This window comes from Equus przewalskii, chromosome 14, assembly GCF_037783145.1.
Source record: "Equus przewalskii isolate Varuska chromosome 14, EquPr2, whole genome shotgun sequence".
NCBI lineage: Eukaryota > Metazoa > Chordata > Mammalia > Perissodactyla > Equidae > Equus > Equus przewalskii.
The window spans coordinates 78,517,712-78,536,291 of record NC_091844.1 but is presented as its reverse complement, the minus strand read 5'-3'; the positions used below and the strand labels follow the sequence as shown (position 1 = coordinate 78,536,291).

At 38.2% G+C, this 18,580-nt stretch overlaps 1 protein-coding gene across 1 annotated transcript in view; it reads right to left on the bottom strand.

Moving 5' to 3' along the window:
• Positions 1-18,580, bottom strand: part of NBAS (NBAS subunit of NRZ tethering complex) — a 331,777-nt gene that overhangs the window by 241,976 nt on the left and 71,221 nt on the right. The window contains exons 12-19 of the mRNA XM_070574395.1: positions 16,076-16,204; positions 8,393-8,456; positions 7,065-7,258; positions 6,228-6,485; positions 5,346-5,471; positions 2,033-2,184; positions 987-1,127; positions 644-722 (exon numbers count right to left, since the gene is read on the bottom strand). Of these exons, the coding sequence (XP_070430496.1) occupies positions 644-722; positions 987-1,127; positions 2,033-2,184; positions 5,346-5,471; positions 6,228-6,485; positions 7,065-7,258; positions 8,393-8,456; positions 16,076-16,204 (1,143 nt within the window). The remainder of the gene's footprint in view (positions 1-643; positions 723-986; positions 1,128-2,032; positions 2,185-5,345; positions 5,472-6,227; positions 6,486-7,064; positions 7,259-8,392; positions 8,457-16,075; positions 16,205-18,580) is intronic.

Below are 18,580 nucleotides of genomic sequence, written 5' to 3'. Positions count from 1 at the left end.
TTTTTATTATATTATCAGATGCGTAATCAAATGCTTTTATCTGCCTGCAGGCATCAGAAGTTCTAAATACCTCCATTATTCTGGGGATAGGCATCACATTATCAGATGTGACATTTACGAGTGCGTTACTATATGCCCATACCAAGCGCTAAGTGAGGTATGCCCACAGAAGGGAGGTGTGACACAGATTGAGGCCATAAATAGGATCAAAGTTAAGCAATTAAATTCAACTTATTAACAAATCACTAAAATAAAATGCGTCAGAAATATTTATATTAGGGTTATTAAAATCCAGTGTATACTGAAATACTGTACTATAGACAGCTATATGCCATAACCTTAAAATCAAAATGTAAAATAAAAGTAAATGAAAAGGATCATAAATCTAGGAAACACAGATGCTCTGAAACGGCTAAAGCATTTCTATTCCCTGGACTAACAAAACAACCTCTGGCCTTTCACGATCTCTAACTTTTACCAAAGCTGGTATACAAGAGAAACTGCTTGCATACAAAACGAATTTTCCCCACATAAAGAGTTCTAAAGACCAAGATTATCAGATATTAGATATTAATATCAGACATTAGCACTTATAATGACAGACCAAATGAACACAATTGGATTGATTAAAATTACTCCTTACCTCATATGTTGCAAGCCGATCTAAGTAAGTTAATAATTTCAATCTACAACGGCAAAGTTCCTTTTGTTCCAGTGTTAACCTGTTTTGAATAACTATATTAGGCCACTCATATTTACATAAAAGCACATTTCTCTAAGAGTTAAAACAGAAGAAAAATGATCAACATTCCACTGAGCTCAAAAATCATGGAACAGTACACAAAAGCACAAGGGTAAATGAATATTAAAAGGGATTTGCTTTAAGTTGCCAATATAATTTAGAGCAATTACCACTAGTAAAGAACATACTTAAATGACTAGGTATTTTAAAGAAATTACCAAATGAACAGTAATAAGTCATTTACTTTGAAAAGTTCACTAATTTAAGTAGTTCTCGTCTCTTCTTGACATCTTTCTCCCTTTTCCTTTTGGCAGGCTCTTCATTAGGTGATGAAAGCTCCTCATAGGCAATACCGTCAATGTCTCTTTCACCAGGTAATGTAAATCTACAAGGAAAAACGGAAACCCAAATCTATGTTAATTTTTTAAATTTCAGGTAGTGAATAGATGCTTTCCCCTACTTTGATTTTATTAAGTTGATTTCCACAGTGACAGAAACAACCAATTATTTGAAAGAAAGCTTTTGCTATTGTAAGCAAAGTGATTCACTCATTCTATCCACAGGCTGGGCAAAAAGTCTTCAAGTCATCGGTAACCATCATATAGAGAAATTTTAAAAATCAAGAAAATGAAAAGTACGTAGGAAAACGTGTTATACTCACCCAGTGTGAAACAAGCATGAAGAAAACATTGCCCAGAGTTTACAATTTGAATCACTTCTATTCAAGGTCTTAAAATGATAACAAATGTCAGTCTCATTCACATTATTTATCAGATATACGATCACATTTATACCTCAAGAAAAAGTTTCAAATGTCTGATGAGCAATGACTCTTGTCAATTAACTTTATTATTAACTGAGGTTTTCTAAGCTGCTTAAAAGTTTGTGAGGTACTTTCACATGATAAATAATTTAATCACTCAAAGTAATTCTGTGAAGGGTATGATGCTACAGATAAAGAAAGTGACTGAAGCTCAGACCTGCCTCAGGCGCTCATGTGACTATGAAGCACACCCAGGTAAGTGCCCTAAACCCACAGCTTAGAAATGGCCAGCATCCAATAAATGGTCATACTGATTGCTCTTTCCTTAGCATCAAGCTATCACATGTAAACATATTTAATTTAAAGGAAAGAAAGCTGTGACCTGAGATAAGAAAGCATTGATGAAAAGCAACTGCTTCGTTACACAATAACCTAAATCAAGAGAAGTTTACTCTTTCCAATGTCTCAGCTTAAAAGTTCTCACAAAGCCACCTTTACTTTCGAGTCGAAACCTTTCTGTAACCAACCTGCCGTCGTCTGCTCCTTTCCCTATTGCTAGAAGAGCCTCCAGGTCTGTGCCTTTCAACCCATACTGAAGCAGTTCTTTCGCAGCATCCACATTTTCAGGGACTCTTTCCAAACACTCATGAAGAACCCAGGATCGTTTCTTTATTTTACTCTGGATACAAAGAAAAGAAAAAACAGAGGCATTTAAGAATCCATGACATCTGATAGCCCCTGACAACTGTCTTCTGGAATTATAAGGCTAAACCTGAGGGAGCACAGCTACCCAAGAAGCTGCCCACAGGCTAGAGAAGCTCAACAGAGAAAAGCCAGTTCCTTAATGGTGATTAGAACTGGACGTAGGGAATGGGATTCCAACTGCTCTCTTTCTCCTTCTAATGAGCCACACTGGAACGCAAAGCTCAGTACGCTCTTTTGGAAACACAGAAAGATCTCTCCAAACTTTTGTAGTTGCTCTGTAGTTTGCATTTGGGCTATACAATAGAGTAGAAAATAAGGCAGAAAGGCAAGATAAGATTTATCCCGCTGTAACAAGCAAGCTTGATATTGAAACAAAACTAATGAGGCATGGCACATCAAGATTCTGCATTTACTTGACCATGAGATGCATCACAAAGCGCAGATGATAATTTAATCATGAAAAGTCCTGCTGTGCCGTTCTTCGGAAAGACCCAAGGCCTAGTCCTCCCTCCCAACTCCATTCACAATCCCTGGCTAGCCTTTGTCTTAGAAAGAGTCATTATGGTTACAAATTTAAAGTAAAATCTGACTTATATCCTATGTTCCCCTACATATTCCAAAATATCAATTCTTTCTTCAAATGTCTCAACTTATTTCCCCTCTTCCATATCTATGGCCTCCATACTAGTCTAATCATCAACACGTAACACTGCAGGAGTCCCTTGCCCTTGGAAGGGTTTCCCACCACCACCCTCCTTCCACTCCAGTTCATCTTCTACGCCACCTTCCTCTCCACCTCCACAGTCAGAACTCCACAACAAGCCCCCATTACCCTAAAGGTAAAAGCCTAAGTCATCACAAGCTTTCAACATCCTCCAGAACCCAAATCAATGTATCTTTCTAATCGTATTTCCCAATGCTCACCATCATCAAATATCAGATCCAGCAGAGAAGTGTACTTACAGAGCTCATTTACTCATCCAAGAAATATTTACGGGGCACTGAACTAGACATGAAGATACAGCAACAAGTAAGACAGATTTAGTCAGTGGCCTCATGGCTCGTTTTCTTTTAATTTGCCAATACCATTTATCCCATTAAGAATGCCTTCCTCTCTTCCAACTCTAGAAGGCCTACTTTGAATCCTTCCAAATCCCTGCTCAAAACACCTTCATTATATGAAGCTTTCCATAACCAGAGTCTATAATGATTGCCACCTTCACTGGGTTCCCCCAGCCTTTATCTGAAATCTTGTATGTGTATAGATATGTCAGGCGCGAAGCTTGTCTTCTCAGACAGATTAAAAGCTCCCTCAAAGCAAGGCCATGTCTATGTCGCTCCTGTGCCCTTCACACCCCTAGCACAGCGCTTTCACTCCTGCCTGTTTATTTAGCCGAACTGAGCATTTCCCCCAATAAAAAACGTACTTGCTCTAACACCTGTCAGCTCCTTCAGGGACAAAAATTGTCCTTTATTGTGTCCCAGAAAAAGCCATTACATGGGTACACATGAACCCATAAGCTCACTGTCCTGAGTCACAAAAGAAGAAAGATAACACAGGTTTGGTGTTCTGCTATTCTAAAGAAAATGCAAGTAGCTTTGTCCTCTTCCATTTTTTTTCATTCCCTCTCATGCTCTCTCATCTGTGACATCTTACTTACTTGGTTGAATGATCAACTTCTAACATACAATTTTTTCAGATTATGTTTTTGTTTATTTTTAATTACTCACGTACATAAAATTTGGGGGAAAACAAGTATCGTGAAATTTTCCCAACATCTCTTAGAATCTTCCTAAATGCAAAGGTATTTTCCTTTCTAAAGGACAGAAGAGAAGTCACAACCTTTAAAAGCATGCCATGAGTCCAACTACTTCTCACAAAGGTGCCAAGGATTCAAATAAACAGGCTGCATAGCAACTTCAACTGTGGTAGCAGGTAGCAGAACAGATCCAACTGTAAGATTTAAGCAAACAATGGGGTATCTTGCAAGCTTGATATGTCAGTTATCCATTTATCACCTCTCAGCTTCAAAAGTACTCTTCAGAGGCACCTATGGGATAGATAGCATTTCCCCTTTGCAGCTGACATGATATTGAGCTTTGTCAACAGAGGGCGCTGCAGGGCCACTGCAGACGAAGAGGCTCTGGGTTCTAGTCCTCACGTTCTCTGGTTCTTTTCTTGTTGCTTCTATGACTTGACAGCCAGCAACGCATGTAGGGGACATCCAGTGGTGCTTAGTTCCCCCCTTCCTCCCACCCAGGACAACTTCCCACCGAGTTTCAGTTGCACTCCCATGAGTAGACTCCTTCCCAGTGAATCTCCTAGACACCTGAGGGAAAAGCTTCCCAGACTAGGCCTGCCGGCACTACAGTGGGTGTTTTTTCTTTTCAGTCCTGGCCATGGTTCCTTATCTACCAGACCTGAGCTGCATACATGCTGGTGGGGGTTTCCTGCTTACCAGTCCCTGGGGTTTTCCGACTCCCAACCTTGGCTCACTGGCACCCTAGCAACAGGCATCCAACTTCCCTGTCTATCCCACCTTTCCCTGCCTGACAATCTCGGCAACTACGAACCAGCCCCAGCCCGAGGCATCCCAGAGAACTCTCCATCCAATTCGCTGCAACCACACTTTGTCCAGTGAAGTCTGAATCCCAGCCCAGGGAAGGAGGCCTATCTTCCAAGTTTGTTCCCTCCTTGCTTATGTCCCTTCAGTCCTAGGTTATCCCTAAGAGTTCTCTTCATCCTTTTCTAGTTAATGTCTCATTACTAGAAAATAATTCTCCCTATTAAAACTGTCCTTGTTCAAGTGACTGTGTGATTTCTGGCTCCTGATGGGACCCTGACTGATGTAGGTTGAGAGAGAGAGAACTGAGGTAGAGTAAGAGAAAGGATAAGGTGGAGACCAGGCAGTCGACTGGTTCATCAGTGAGTATTTTGGTCATATGTCTTCAGCAGCAAAGTCTAGCTGCAGGGCCAACAGAACCTGATAATAAGATAATTTTTCCTGGTTGAATAAAACACTTCATTAGCTACAGAAAAGTCAGCAACGTAAAGTACTCTAATATGAAGTCCTATAACCAAAAGATATTCCATAAATTTGAATTTTACCACATTACCAAAATATTTAAACATACCAAGTAATTCTGAATTGAAGCAATGTTGACCGCCGACTTCCTCCACTGCCTCTGATACACTAGATCAGTATCCAGGCCATAGGTCTGAGCCAGAGACAAGGCTTCCTCGTACTCTTCACTTTCAATCTTTGGACAAGGAAATGGAAATAGGAATGTTACATTGCTGAACTGTCCACAGAGTCACTATGATGACGTTGTGAGTGATGATAATCCCTCGACCTATACAGCTTGTTACACATTTCTAACTGTCCTCGTGTGCACTGTGGTGGCAGAGGCTCACAACACTTTGAGAGGCAGATAGATCAGGAATTTCTTTTAGCACTTTAACAGAAAGATGAAAGACAGTAGGTGAAATTGACTGTGTTTACAGAGTAAAACGTTGGCAATATCAGGACAAGCAGTGCAACAGGGACAGCACTGCGACTCCTAGGCCGGGGCTCCGCCCATAACCCTGCAGAAACAGCACAAGTAACCATAAAACACAGTGTTGGTCAAATCTGTTTCCCAAGCAAACCCCTGACTAGAAAATAGGTCTGCATTTCTTCCCTCAGCATTTGTAGTCTGAGCAGACAGCTGTACTTAAACACTGATAAGGTGAGAGCTGACAGCCACATGAAGGGTAGCAAAACCCAGGCTAAGCCACAAAGTGGACAATCACTCTAAGTGAATTCATCTTTGATCCACTGTTTTTATTTCAATTACTCAGGCACGAAGATCAGCATTATTTTCAAAAGCTTTATAATACTGATATTGCTAACATGTCGATGATAGAACAATCCCCCTTTAAATTTCTTCCTTTATCAAAAAATTATTTTTTTCTCAGTAAAATAAAAAAACATCTGGATGCCTATGAATTCTGACAGTCCTATGATACTTCCTCACCTTCCTCTGATAAAGCTCCTCTGGAGTTGTGGAGCGCAAACTCACGAGGCGGTAGTTTTTGGTGATGGTTCGTGGGCGTTTCCGCAGTGGTGCAAACCGCTCCATCTCAGTCACTAAGTACAGGCCCTGTTTTATGTAACCAAAGTAGCGAGCCTTGGCAGATACTTCCTGATCAGAGTCCGAATCCTCCTCCCCTTCATCTTCTTCTCCACCCCTAGTCTCCAGACGAGATCGTTTGGGGGCAAGTTTAATCTCACACTAAATTGAAAAAGGAGATGTGAAATTAAAAGTGAGGAACTAAAGACAAGATTTTAGAGTTAATGAGAAAAATATTGTTTAATTCTTCTCTGGTTTGATTCATTACATCAGCCATGTGATTAAGACCAAGAATGGAATTCAAAGGAACCCAACAGAAAACATTATATACATCTACAGCTCCAGAAATACGCCATGACGTTATTGGCTCCAAATCTCCAAAATTAAAGCCTCTTTTTCAGTAGGTCATTAATGTGGTCTCAAAAATACATGCCTGGTAAGTATTTTACAGATATAAAGGAGTTGAGAGTGTTAATTTATTCACTTTTTGATATTTTTTACTTGCTGTGAAAAAATAAAACGTTGATTTTTTTCATCTATTCAGAAAATGAACATGAAGGTATTTATTTGCTTTACTGAGAATAGCTCTCCCACCTGCCCCTTTTTAAAAACATCTAACAACTTCACAAAGTTCTGAGTCTGAAAGCCCGACTGCTAAAGGTAACTTTCACTCCAGGATTAACAGGTAAAATACACATGTACTTTCAAACACATTGGCTGCTTTCAAAGAGAAAAGATTACCTCCAAACTTAAAAATCCCCCATCATGGGTAGCAGTGACTTGAGGTGATGGTTCAAACCATTCACAAGATTTCCCCAGTAAATTCTTCAAAGTTTTCACTGATGAAACAGTCAAAGCACCAGAGCAGCGAGCCAAAGTCACTGCAGTGTCTGCCCACCAATTGACGTCTATCAGTGGGTAAAAGGACTCTTTATCTAATGCAGAAAGATAAATCAAATGCATCTGTCAACATGGTTTAAATACAATACATTTAGTCCAATAATCAATTTAAAAACCATTACTTAAGGGGCCGGCCTGGTGGCATAGCAGTTAAGTTCACGCACTCCGCTTTGGTAGCCTGGGATTTGCCAGTTCGGATCCTGTGAGCAGACCTATGCACCACTTACCAAGCCATGCTGTGGCAGGTGTCCCACATATAAAGTAGAGGAAGATGTTAGCTCAGGGCCAATCTTCCTCAGCAAAAAAGTGAAGGATTGACAGTGGATGTTAGCCCAGGGCCAATCTTCCTCAAAAAAATTAAAAAATAAAAACCCTATTTGGGCCCTAACGATATGTTAAATAATAAGAAAAAATAAAATTTAAGTCATCACTCAAATTTTTACAAAATGGTAATTTATTTAATAAACACCTGAGTGCCAACAATTTGCCAAAGTCCAAAATTCTAGGGATGCGGAGATAAATATATTAAGGTCTCTCCTCTCAAAAAACAAAGAATATACAGATATGTCACCATTTTCAATATAAGTCGAAAGGTAGGTGTGTATAAAGTGTACATATTAAGAAGGTTATAAAAGGTTTTTGAAAGCATTCATATATCACTTTTCAGACAAATGTATGAGAGACATATAATCTTTTTAAAAATATAAGACAGATATATAATAGTTTCAATGCTGATTTCCTCTTAAACTTGTGAAGTGGATCAGGATATGTCACCCCAAAATATGCCACTTAGACATAAGAAATATTTTAAGCTGAAGGAATTTGAGAAACTCAAAGTTCTCTTCCTTTGTCTTGTCACTTCTCGAATCCTTTATTGTTTCTTTGCTAAGATGCTATATAAGTCCAAGTTCCAACCAACCCTCTGAGTTACTCATCTCTGAGTACTCCTAAGTGTAAGCTCGATGTACATGCTAATAAACTTGTTTGTTTTTCTGTTGTTAATCTGACTCTTGTCAATCTAATTTTATAGGGCCCCAGCAAGAGAACCTAGGAGGGTAGAAAGAAAATGATTTTTTCCTCCCCTACATGTATTATATCAACTAAAGAGCATTTTCATTATACAGTGAGAGTCTCTTAAGGTTTTAATTATCATATTTCATACAACTCACCTTTGATTTTTTTTCTCTTCTCAGTAGAGAGTCTCCAATCAGGATTAAGGTCATCATAGCCTGGCTAAAGATAAAAAATACACACATGACTTCGTGAGTAAACAATGTGAGAAAATCACAAGTACGTCATCAAGAACTAGGGATGTTTTAAAATAACAAAATATAGAGATGATTATTTCCTTTGATCTCTTAGTTATACCCAGATGAAATCTACTCCTGTCCATAATCACGAAAAGCAATTATTCTTACACTTACAATGTGTACATGCAAGTACGGTGATTCAATATTTAATGAAGAAAAAACTGTGCATAAGAATCAGACAGCAAGTACAGGATTAATACAAATGAAAGCAAGATACACCAACAACAAATTCCACACACACATACACATTTTCACACTGGCCGGAGAACAACTCTGCTGCTGTGAACCAACACCAGCCTGAACACGAGTCCCACCCCGACCGCCTGTGAGCTGAGCAACCCATCCAGGCCTTGGTTTCTGCAGCTCTGAGACTGGACTCTGCACCCTCCAAGTTATCTTCAGGTCTAACTTTCTATGACTAAAAATTTACTAAACAAAAAAACATAACCATGCAATCCTCAGACTGAATCCATTCATTCTCTAATCTCATGGAACATAATATCACATTCACCTTTGAGAACATAAAGACACATCAATCTCTCTCAAATACCTTTAAAAAAGCAATTGAGATTAAGCCACTACCAGACACCCTCTTGGCTCACTGTTAATTACTCAATCTTCAGAATTACAATAGGACAGGAAAGAGACCAGCAAAAAATCATTTGAATATTTATCTGAAAACTTAAGCCTAAAAAAAGTGATGCTATACTTAAGTCAAAATGTGCTTTTTCATCTAGTGTAACACAATAAACATATATGTTTTATTACCAATTTATCAGCGGCTAACACTTTAGACTATTAAAATTGATATTTCTTCCAACAACCTGAAAGAACTTCCTGCTCTCCGCTACTATTAGTCACTCAGAGTAGTCTCTGAGAACAGAAGATATAATTCTTTAAACTTTATCCCAAAAAAATTACAGTAAAAGGCTATTTACATACTAAGCGAAGAAATGGATTGTTCTAGTTTACATAATCATAAAAAGAAGATTAACTTTCAAAGAATTAGAATACAATAAGGTACATATTACTTAAAATAATCAACCAAACAAATCTTATTTGGTCATTTATTAGGAATTTTAGAAGTTTTCAATGCCTCTGAATTACCAGCTGTACATGCTCCGGCAGCACCATGTGCACACCACCATTCATTTGTATGATGATAAGTGTGTCTCCCTACTCACATTCTGGAAAACACAAGGGGAGTATGGAATAACACTTTAAAACTTCAAGCCCAGCAAACAACCAGCACCATAATTATGATTCAGCCTTGGGCAAATTTAAGAATGTATAGATCACAATGAAATATAACAAAAAATCTTGAGAAAAAAATCTTAAAAGAAATCATCTCATTAGCATAAGTACTTTGAGAATTCAAAGTGTTCTTGTCTTCATCAAAGCTAATGACGAGAAACAGCACCATGAGCAAACTGTAACAGTCTACTAGAGTCAGTCTCCAGACACTTTGGGACTAGACTGTTGCATGTAGATTGCTTAAACAATGGGTGTCTCTTGCAAATTCAGTTTTAAACACAAGGTGAAGAACTTTTTCTTCTGTTTCCAGAACTCTATAACAGTCAACCTTGTATTCTCAGATCCATCATAACGCCCACATGTCACAGTAGCTAAACGTTAAATGAGTAAATGAATTAATCAATTGTTTAAATCACTGAGTTCCAATATGAAAATTAGCTGACATAGGTCTCCCTACACCTTCTCAAAAGTGTGGTTTCCTGGTCAACGAATACTGTGCACTTGCGCTGTGAGAGAGAGGAGGAAAACATCGGACATTACAGACCCCACACCCAAGCAGGTAGAGGGCAAAGAAATGGATATAAATGAGTATAACCCCAGGTCTAATTTGACAACTGCCCCAAAAGAGATATAGATACAAGTGCTAGGTGTCTTCAAAGGATGAAGAGATCACTCCAGATATGGGCTTGAGAAAGACGAAGGGAGATCAAGAGGCACACAGAAAGCCTGATAGTATTATACTGGATAAGGTTTAGATATGGAAAAGGAGTGGAGGAGACATTCCAGTCAGAGAACACGACATGAACAAAACCCAACCTTGGACTCCAGGCTCTCTATGTGTGAGGACAACTGTGAGTTGGCCATGCTTTACAACATCTGATACAGTCTGTAGGCTGATGCTGTGAGGGCAGTATCACCAAGCTCCCATGACCTAAGGAGAGCACACCAGGGGTCCATGTTGACATATCCTAAGAAGCAACCTCCATGTCACTCCTCTTTGTATGGCAGGCTACCACATGTCTGAAAACAGCCTAAAGTGCCCTTGCTTTATACTGTCATGTAGCCTAGAAGAGGATGTCCTAAGAAGATAGTTAAAGATTCTGCACAGAAAGGCTATTATGGCTAAAACAAAATTTTCTTCAGATTTAAGGATTTTATTTGTTGATTTTTTGTTTTTACAGCTAGAAGCTAAATATAACGAAGCCCCTGCCTCTGACAGCATAAAAGCAACGTTTCAAATGTTTATTTAGTCCACAAACATTTAGCAGTATTTCATATGCCAAGCCCTGTGTTAGAGCCAATGGAGGAAGGTATATTCAGTGCCTTTTCTAAAGGAGCTCACAGTCCACAGGGAAGCTGTGGAAACAGCTGTGGACTATACCAAGATTAATCACATGAACTGTAATCTTCTCCCTTATCCTTCACTGATTCATCCATCTAACAAAATTAGCCCAGTACCTACTATGTGTCAAAGAGAAAATAAAATTAAAGTGGAAAAGACAAGTTTTGTGTCTACTACATCTAACGAAGTACAAATAGGCAAGTAATAAAACTTCCTCAGGGAAAAATTAAGGCAAAAAATGAGATGTAAATATATAAACATAACATATGGGAAATGTTTGAAATGAAAATCACTTTAGCAATTTTACTATATTCCAGACATGAAAAAAACCTAATACTCACAGATTTCTAGCCAGATGGATTTTCATATTGACAATGAAAGCTGAAGTATTTAATCAACTCAAAACCGGATAGAAGTAAATCAGAATAGGCACTTCCACAACTATCTTTAATCATTAGATTTTACAGAGAAAATACTCAATCACACAAAGCACATTATGAAAACTAATAAAGCAGCGAATTACATGAAGAAAGCCACAGATGAGCTGAATTCACAATTTGGCAAAAGGGTTTAAGTTTGTATAAGGCAATGGTAACATTAGTTTCTTCTCAGGCAATATTTAAACTAAAATTATAAGCTGACTATATATTACTATATAATCTATTTTAAATGAATTGGCTTGTCCATTCATTTCCTAAAGCAGTTGTAAAGACAGGCAAAGCCCTGTGCTACCTGGCTGACCCAAGGTCACTGGACTATTGCTAAACGAACGAGAAAAGAGCAGCTGTTCAAGTGTTTCTCACCCAGTGATGAGGATACAAACCACCAATATATCTGGTAAATGACAAGATACCTCTTACTTAATATTTTCACATTTCCAGTATCTCTACCTAATGAAGCGCACAACTCCAGGAGGTGTCATTCATATAAGCTGCACAGCCTCTCTCCCCCTAGTTTTCCATTAATTTCACAGCTAGTACCTGACCTGCCCAGATAAAAATCAGTATTTCTAAATGTAAGCGCTATAAGAAGATACTCTGAAAAGAGCTTAACCTATGAAGTCAAAGGACCTGGGACAAAACAGAAGCCTGATTCTAGCATTTAGTGATCTAAGATCTTTTAGCACTATTTCCATCTATTAAAACGAGTACAAAACATTTTTTCTTTAACAGGGCTGCTATGAAGCAAATGAAATGGATGAAAATTGCTTTGTGGATAGCCAAGCCTTACTATACAAATGCTATTTATTCCCCACCATCCTTCTTGCCGACACTACCAACTGAATTTATGTGCCTTTCCTCTGAGCTTATCTTTTCATAATACTAGCATGTTATTTTATATTGATTTGTTTGTAATTTCCCTTGTAAGACTATGAACATCCTAAGGGCAAGGACTGTGACTTATTGCATTTTCTACTCTAGCACTTGGTAGAGATTCAATAAATAGTTGAACTTTATTTTATGATTATTGTTACGAATATACTAACAACCCTCTCTTTACAGTACTCTTACATACAAGCTTTATAGCACTTACTCTAGTATGCTAGATTTTAATGACTCCCTTCGTATATTAAAGTCCAAATCTAAAATGCCTGATCCAATGTCATTAATCTCCAAGACATAGGTGAAAGACTCAAGCAAAGTACAGTTGTTCAAATTCCTTTTGGTGGACAAAGAGTTACCACCCTCACCTCACGTCCCACCATGTCATAAGTACTGTAAATATCTATTATAAAATTAAGGATTTACCAATCAGAGGCTATCTCAACTATGTATTCCAGTACCTGGTACATACTAACTAGCTCAAGAGTTCAACACATCTGAGAGGGCTAAAGAAATCTGTGTTACAGTTACTGAAAAAAAGGATTTGTCTCTGTTCTTTTAAAGGCCATCAGATATATAAAGCCTAATAAATATGGTTTTTTCCACCTTTTCAAAAATGTATTTATTTTCCCACAGTCATGGAAAGAGCATGGACATCAGAGTCAAAGAGATATGAAATCAAATCTCAGCTCTACTGCTTACTCGCTGAATAACCCCGGGACAAGATGAGTGCTTAATAAATAATAATACGTTGTTATTAAAGTAAATTTTGTACAAGCTGCAAGAATATTGTATACATGCACCTGGATCCTACCGAGCTATAGAAGCCTGAAATAAGCGCACTGAAAGAGACCAGAGTGAAAGAAACCAGTGAAAACGGTGAAGCCTCATAGGAGTTGTTTATGATGGAATGAAGTTTCAGAAAGCACAGAAGAAAGGGTTAGACAAAAGCAGGGAGCAGGGAGAGGAAGGCTCAGGAAGCAGTGTAAAGCAGCATAACGATCAGACTAGGAAAGCCAGCAGGTCCACAAAGAAGTTTCCATTTTTACCATAATCTTAGAATTTTAAAGATAAGAATGGATAAAATTAAATGTTCTCTGTGTTCTCAACTTTGGACAAAAACGTCTTTTGAGGCTAAATCTGGCAGGCATCTCTGAGGGCAGAGCCTGTTCTGTTCCATGTGCTGAGCAGCACAAAGCCAAGGGAGAGCTTGGCAGCCACAGGCTGGTGAGGGGACGAACTCTGGAACGAGGCGGTGTGCTGAGCAGCAGTGGGAAGGGCTATGGCAGCAGGATTCGGTTCAGGAACTATGACTAAGCCACTCTTCCCTCAGCTAAGGATTCCACTACTGCAAAACGTCCTTGGTGATGGCAATCAAGTCCATGGTTTTCAGTTTTGTGAGCCCAAAAACCTATTTTTTCCAGTTTGCTCAGGCATTCAAGGTAAATAATTTATGCCAACCAAATCAGAAGAAACTGAAATATAATGCTAAAAATTTGTAACTTTGTAATAAAAGATACAACTAGCTTGGGAATTAAGCTGCATTACGAAATGGTCTGTCTGCAGCCTGTTCAGGGGGCACTGGATTAGAGGCACAGGAGGGGAGGTGCAAGCTCTTTGAGGTGCAACGGAAAAATCAGGCTGCACCAATTCCTGACGACCTGCCCTTCTAAACTCCCAGAGGGCTTCTGTTCAAAAGACTCACACTCGGACAACACTAGGGACAAACTTCTGGCCTGAACTCATCTCTGCCCACCATGCACCTCTGTTGCCATTTCTGAATTCCCTCCCTTTCCATCCCTTACTTTTCTGACTGCCTATTCCAAACTACTGAGATATCCATACTCTTCATTCCCGAGTTTCAAGATTTCAAAACAATTGTTAAGTTTTTTAAATAGAATCACTATAAAAATCTAATTAATGAATAACATCAATGAGCTAAACAGTAATGAATTATAACAACACTGACTGGAACTAATGACAAAAAGTGTCCAACTAGTTAAAAAGTTGAGCCTAAGTCAATAAAGACTAAAACAGACACAATTTACCTTTGCAGGCAAAAAAAAACGGTATCCAGAGTTTCAGTAAACCAAAGAGCATACTCATGGGTTTTGCTCAAATAGCCCTTATACTCTATGTATGACATTCTAGGATACTCACAAAATGAAATATTAAGTGTGCTTCAGAACTTGATCAATATTTCTATTAGGTGAATGAAGATAATTTAAGAAAACATAAAGCCAGAAGGGAAAATGCCTTTAATATTCAAAGTTTTCACCATTTAAGAAAAATCGTGGGACCGGCTCAATGGTGTGGTGTCTGAGTCCCCATGCTCCGCTTCTGTGGCCCACAATTTGCAGGTTCAGATCCCGGGTGTGGACCTACACACCACTCGTCAAGGCACGCTGTGGTGGCATCCCACATACAAAATAGAGAAAGAATATCCTTGTATTTAGCTATTGAGGTTGAAGACCGAGGAATATCTCTTCTATTTAGAACAAATCTAGATCCAGAAGTGAGAGAGAGTGGTAGAGATGTAGAAACCAAATTAAATTCAAGGTAAGTAGAAATTAGGGGGAAAAAATCTTCCTAAACTTGTGTATGAGAGAAAAAATTGAAGGACAGCCAAAATAAACTTCAGGCTGTGAAAAGGATAGAAAACATGAAGCCACATTCTCTTTTCCTCTGCTTTTCTAAAAAAAAACAAAATGCTGTTTGCTGATTAAGAATGCTTTTAATAGTGCAGTTTAACTGATGAAATGAAACTAAAAAGAATTCTGAAAAAAGACATTGATCCATTCAGATCATTAAGGGAATATACTTCAATCTTAGAATTACAAAACTATCCACAAAGCTGGTGACAAGACACTCCTCCTGTAGAATGGGAAGGGGAAAGTGAGAGAAAGCAAAGTAACTCTTCAAGTCCCGAAATGCAAAAACATCAGAGGAAGAGTAAAAGATTTATAACATAAGCTCTATTTAATTAAGAAGGTTTTTCTTTAAATGCTTACTGTATCACAATATGTGGCATTATAGGAACAAACCTTATTTGCCCATCATGATTTTAAATTTAATAGACTCTGATTCTATCTATTACTAAACAATTAAATCATTTCATTCTTAAAACCTGTCATTTCAAGACACTAAAAAAATTAACAGTTCTATCTTTGGCTATATCTACACTGTTTACCTTCTGAGTGAAGAGAAGACAACTCCCTTCAAACTTTGAGTAAGCCCAATATTACTAGCATCGCAAGATTTGGAAAGAATTGCAACCCTTTTAGAATACTGACCCTCCAAAGCCTTGATTATATTTGGTGACCTTTGCTGAAAAATTAACATCTCCATCCTGTATTTTTACAATGAGAAAAGGGAAAAAATGGAGAGTTTGATGGACAGATTACACTCAGTATAGAGAGTATACTGCACTACAAATTAAAATTAGTACTCTAGTCTTAATTTGCCCTACTATACTGATAATATTATACTTTAACTATCACTTTGAAATAAGAAGAAATAATAGCTATGCACTACAGCAAAATATCAACAAAATGAAATTAGTATGGTCCGTACTCACCTTTAAGAGAGAATCATTCTAAAAATAATCATAATCAAGAGACATACCTGCTCACTTTGATTCCACTCCCCTTGCTGCTTCAGAGATGGAATGGCCCAGATGCTTAGTTTCCCTGAGAAGTGAATGGCTGCAAGGAGGGTCCCATCCGGAGAAAGGGTCATCTTAAAGATTCCATCCTATACAATAATTATATTACATTAATGTCAGAGCAAGATACGTGCAGCCAAATAGAAATAACTTCCAGAATTTAATAATATTCTTTAGAGGTGCTATGTCATAAATGATCTCTCATGATTAAGAGTTCCAACAGCTCCATAACATATAACTGTGCTCCAGCATATAGAAAGAGGACTCTTATCCTTAAAGAGTTTTTTTAAAACCTATTTTATAGTGTTATAAGTTACATATAACCCCAAACCCAAATATACGAGCATTATCAAAATATTCCTTTATATCACACATCAATTTCCACAAGTTCTAAATAACTTTTATGGGTTGATGATGACTAAATTGTGAATTTCTTGAATTTTAAGTCCACATCTTTGCAAGATTCTGTATGTACACAATGCTTGGAATATTCCATACATCACAGATAGGCCACAAATTCATGCTTTAAGACGAGAAGGAAAGGGAGAGAGAGGAAGAGAGAGATGGAAGAAAGGAGAGTCTAAGGGTGATGGGAACAGAAGAAGGCAAGGAAGAAAATGCATTCCTTAAATTAAAGAACATTGTTGAATGTTGAAGATTTTCCAGATTTGTTTGCAAATTATCCAATTTAAGGAATCTAACTGTTGTCATAGAGAAGAGAAACTTTGTAATATACTGATTTTACATAGCCAACCTCAGAACACAGAGAGAAAGCCTTATCTTTCAAGTTCTACTTGTCCAAATAATCTCTCAATCCTTTCCGACAAGAATACCAGGTTTGCTGGGTTACCACAATTAGAGAAACCACACAAGCAGAGGCGGCACCTGCCTATCACCTACAACAGAACCAGAAGAATCGAACAAACACTCAGTGGACCTTTACCCATTCAAGCACTTATTAAGGACAACGTCTAAGGTACTTAACCCACAAAGAATAAAAGAGAGATCCGAAAATGGCAGCCCACAACCATATTTCTCCTGAACATTTAGAAAATCTGGTGACACAGGGCCCACCATTCCCAAATGGCAATAATCACATGGGACTAGGCAGCATATGCACCCTCAGAAATGTCATAAGCTTTCCAGTTAGCCAGAGCCCCCACCACTCCCTTTTACGGCCCCAAGATTAAGGTCAAACATCAGCTACAGAACTGAAAACTCAATATGACCATACTAAAAAAACAGAATTGACACCTGGCTCAATTCACCATATTATTTACCTGGCCCCTGTAGACATGAGAGTTTAAGGCCTCAGGTCTAAAATGATAAGGCACATTAACCATCAAAAATAAACAGAATAATTTTAAGAAGTGAGGAACACTGTTGGATGAGCGATAGATGAAAAGATTAGCATCCTCTAATCTCCTCACTGAGGACTAAAATCTCTTTAACTGGATATAACACGTTTATCCCAGAATGCCAATTAACTGCAAGAAAGATTAAAATACAAATGCCTGGGAAAGAGAAACAACAGAAGAAAAAGCATTTCAAGCAAAGTGTTAAGTATACCACATCCCTTCCTCCGTGATGGAGGGGGAAGGGGTAGAAGATGGAGGAGTGGCATCTTCCTTTCACAACTCTAAAGCCAACAAGCTCCACGGTCTTGCATAAGGTGGGCCTCAGAAGCACAGATTTTTATTAGCTAAAAGAACTCTCCATCCATCCAGTAGAGCTTACAGAAGAAGAAACTGAAGACCCAAAGGGTTAAGATTCTTGCCCAGTCATTCAAGTGTAGATAGCAGAACCTGAACTAGATGCAGTCTTCCATCCCAGTCCATGTCACTTCCACTGCACCATGAGCACTGCCCTCACCTGGGCCATGGCCTAGATTTCTAGCAGTTTGAGGCATGCTTCTCGGTAGAAATTACACTCAAGTATAGTTTATTGTTTTTGTCACCTAAATAATTAGTCATGTGTGATCTGTATGGTAACTCCCAGGTATTACAAATGCTTTACTAAAGAACTCCACTAAAAGTGCTCTGAAAGCAAGTAAGACGTTTAGAAATTCTTTAACAAAAAACTAACAAAAAACATATACTGAAAAATGTGAATAATTTAACAGGAAAATAATGAACGAATATGCTATATTTTCTTTTTTTAATCCCTCCCTCCCTCTTTCCCTCCTTCCCTCCTAGACACTTAAGTGATAAATATATTCATTAAAATGTTATCACTTGCTTTTAACGTGACAGGTTCTTGATCCCCTTAGTGTCATCTGATACCATGATATCCACACTGCAAACTTACCTTTTCTTTCTTTAAGCATTTTGTTGTAGAAATTTGCATTCACACACACACACAGAAAAGTACAAATTATAGTATCATGAATACCCATGGACCCAATAACCAGCCTAAATAAATACCAACATTTCAAGGTTGTTTCGTATATTCTTCCCCAATCACCA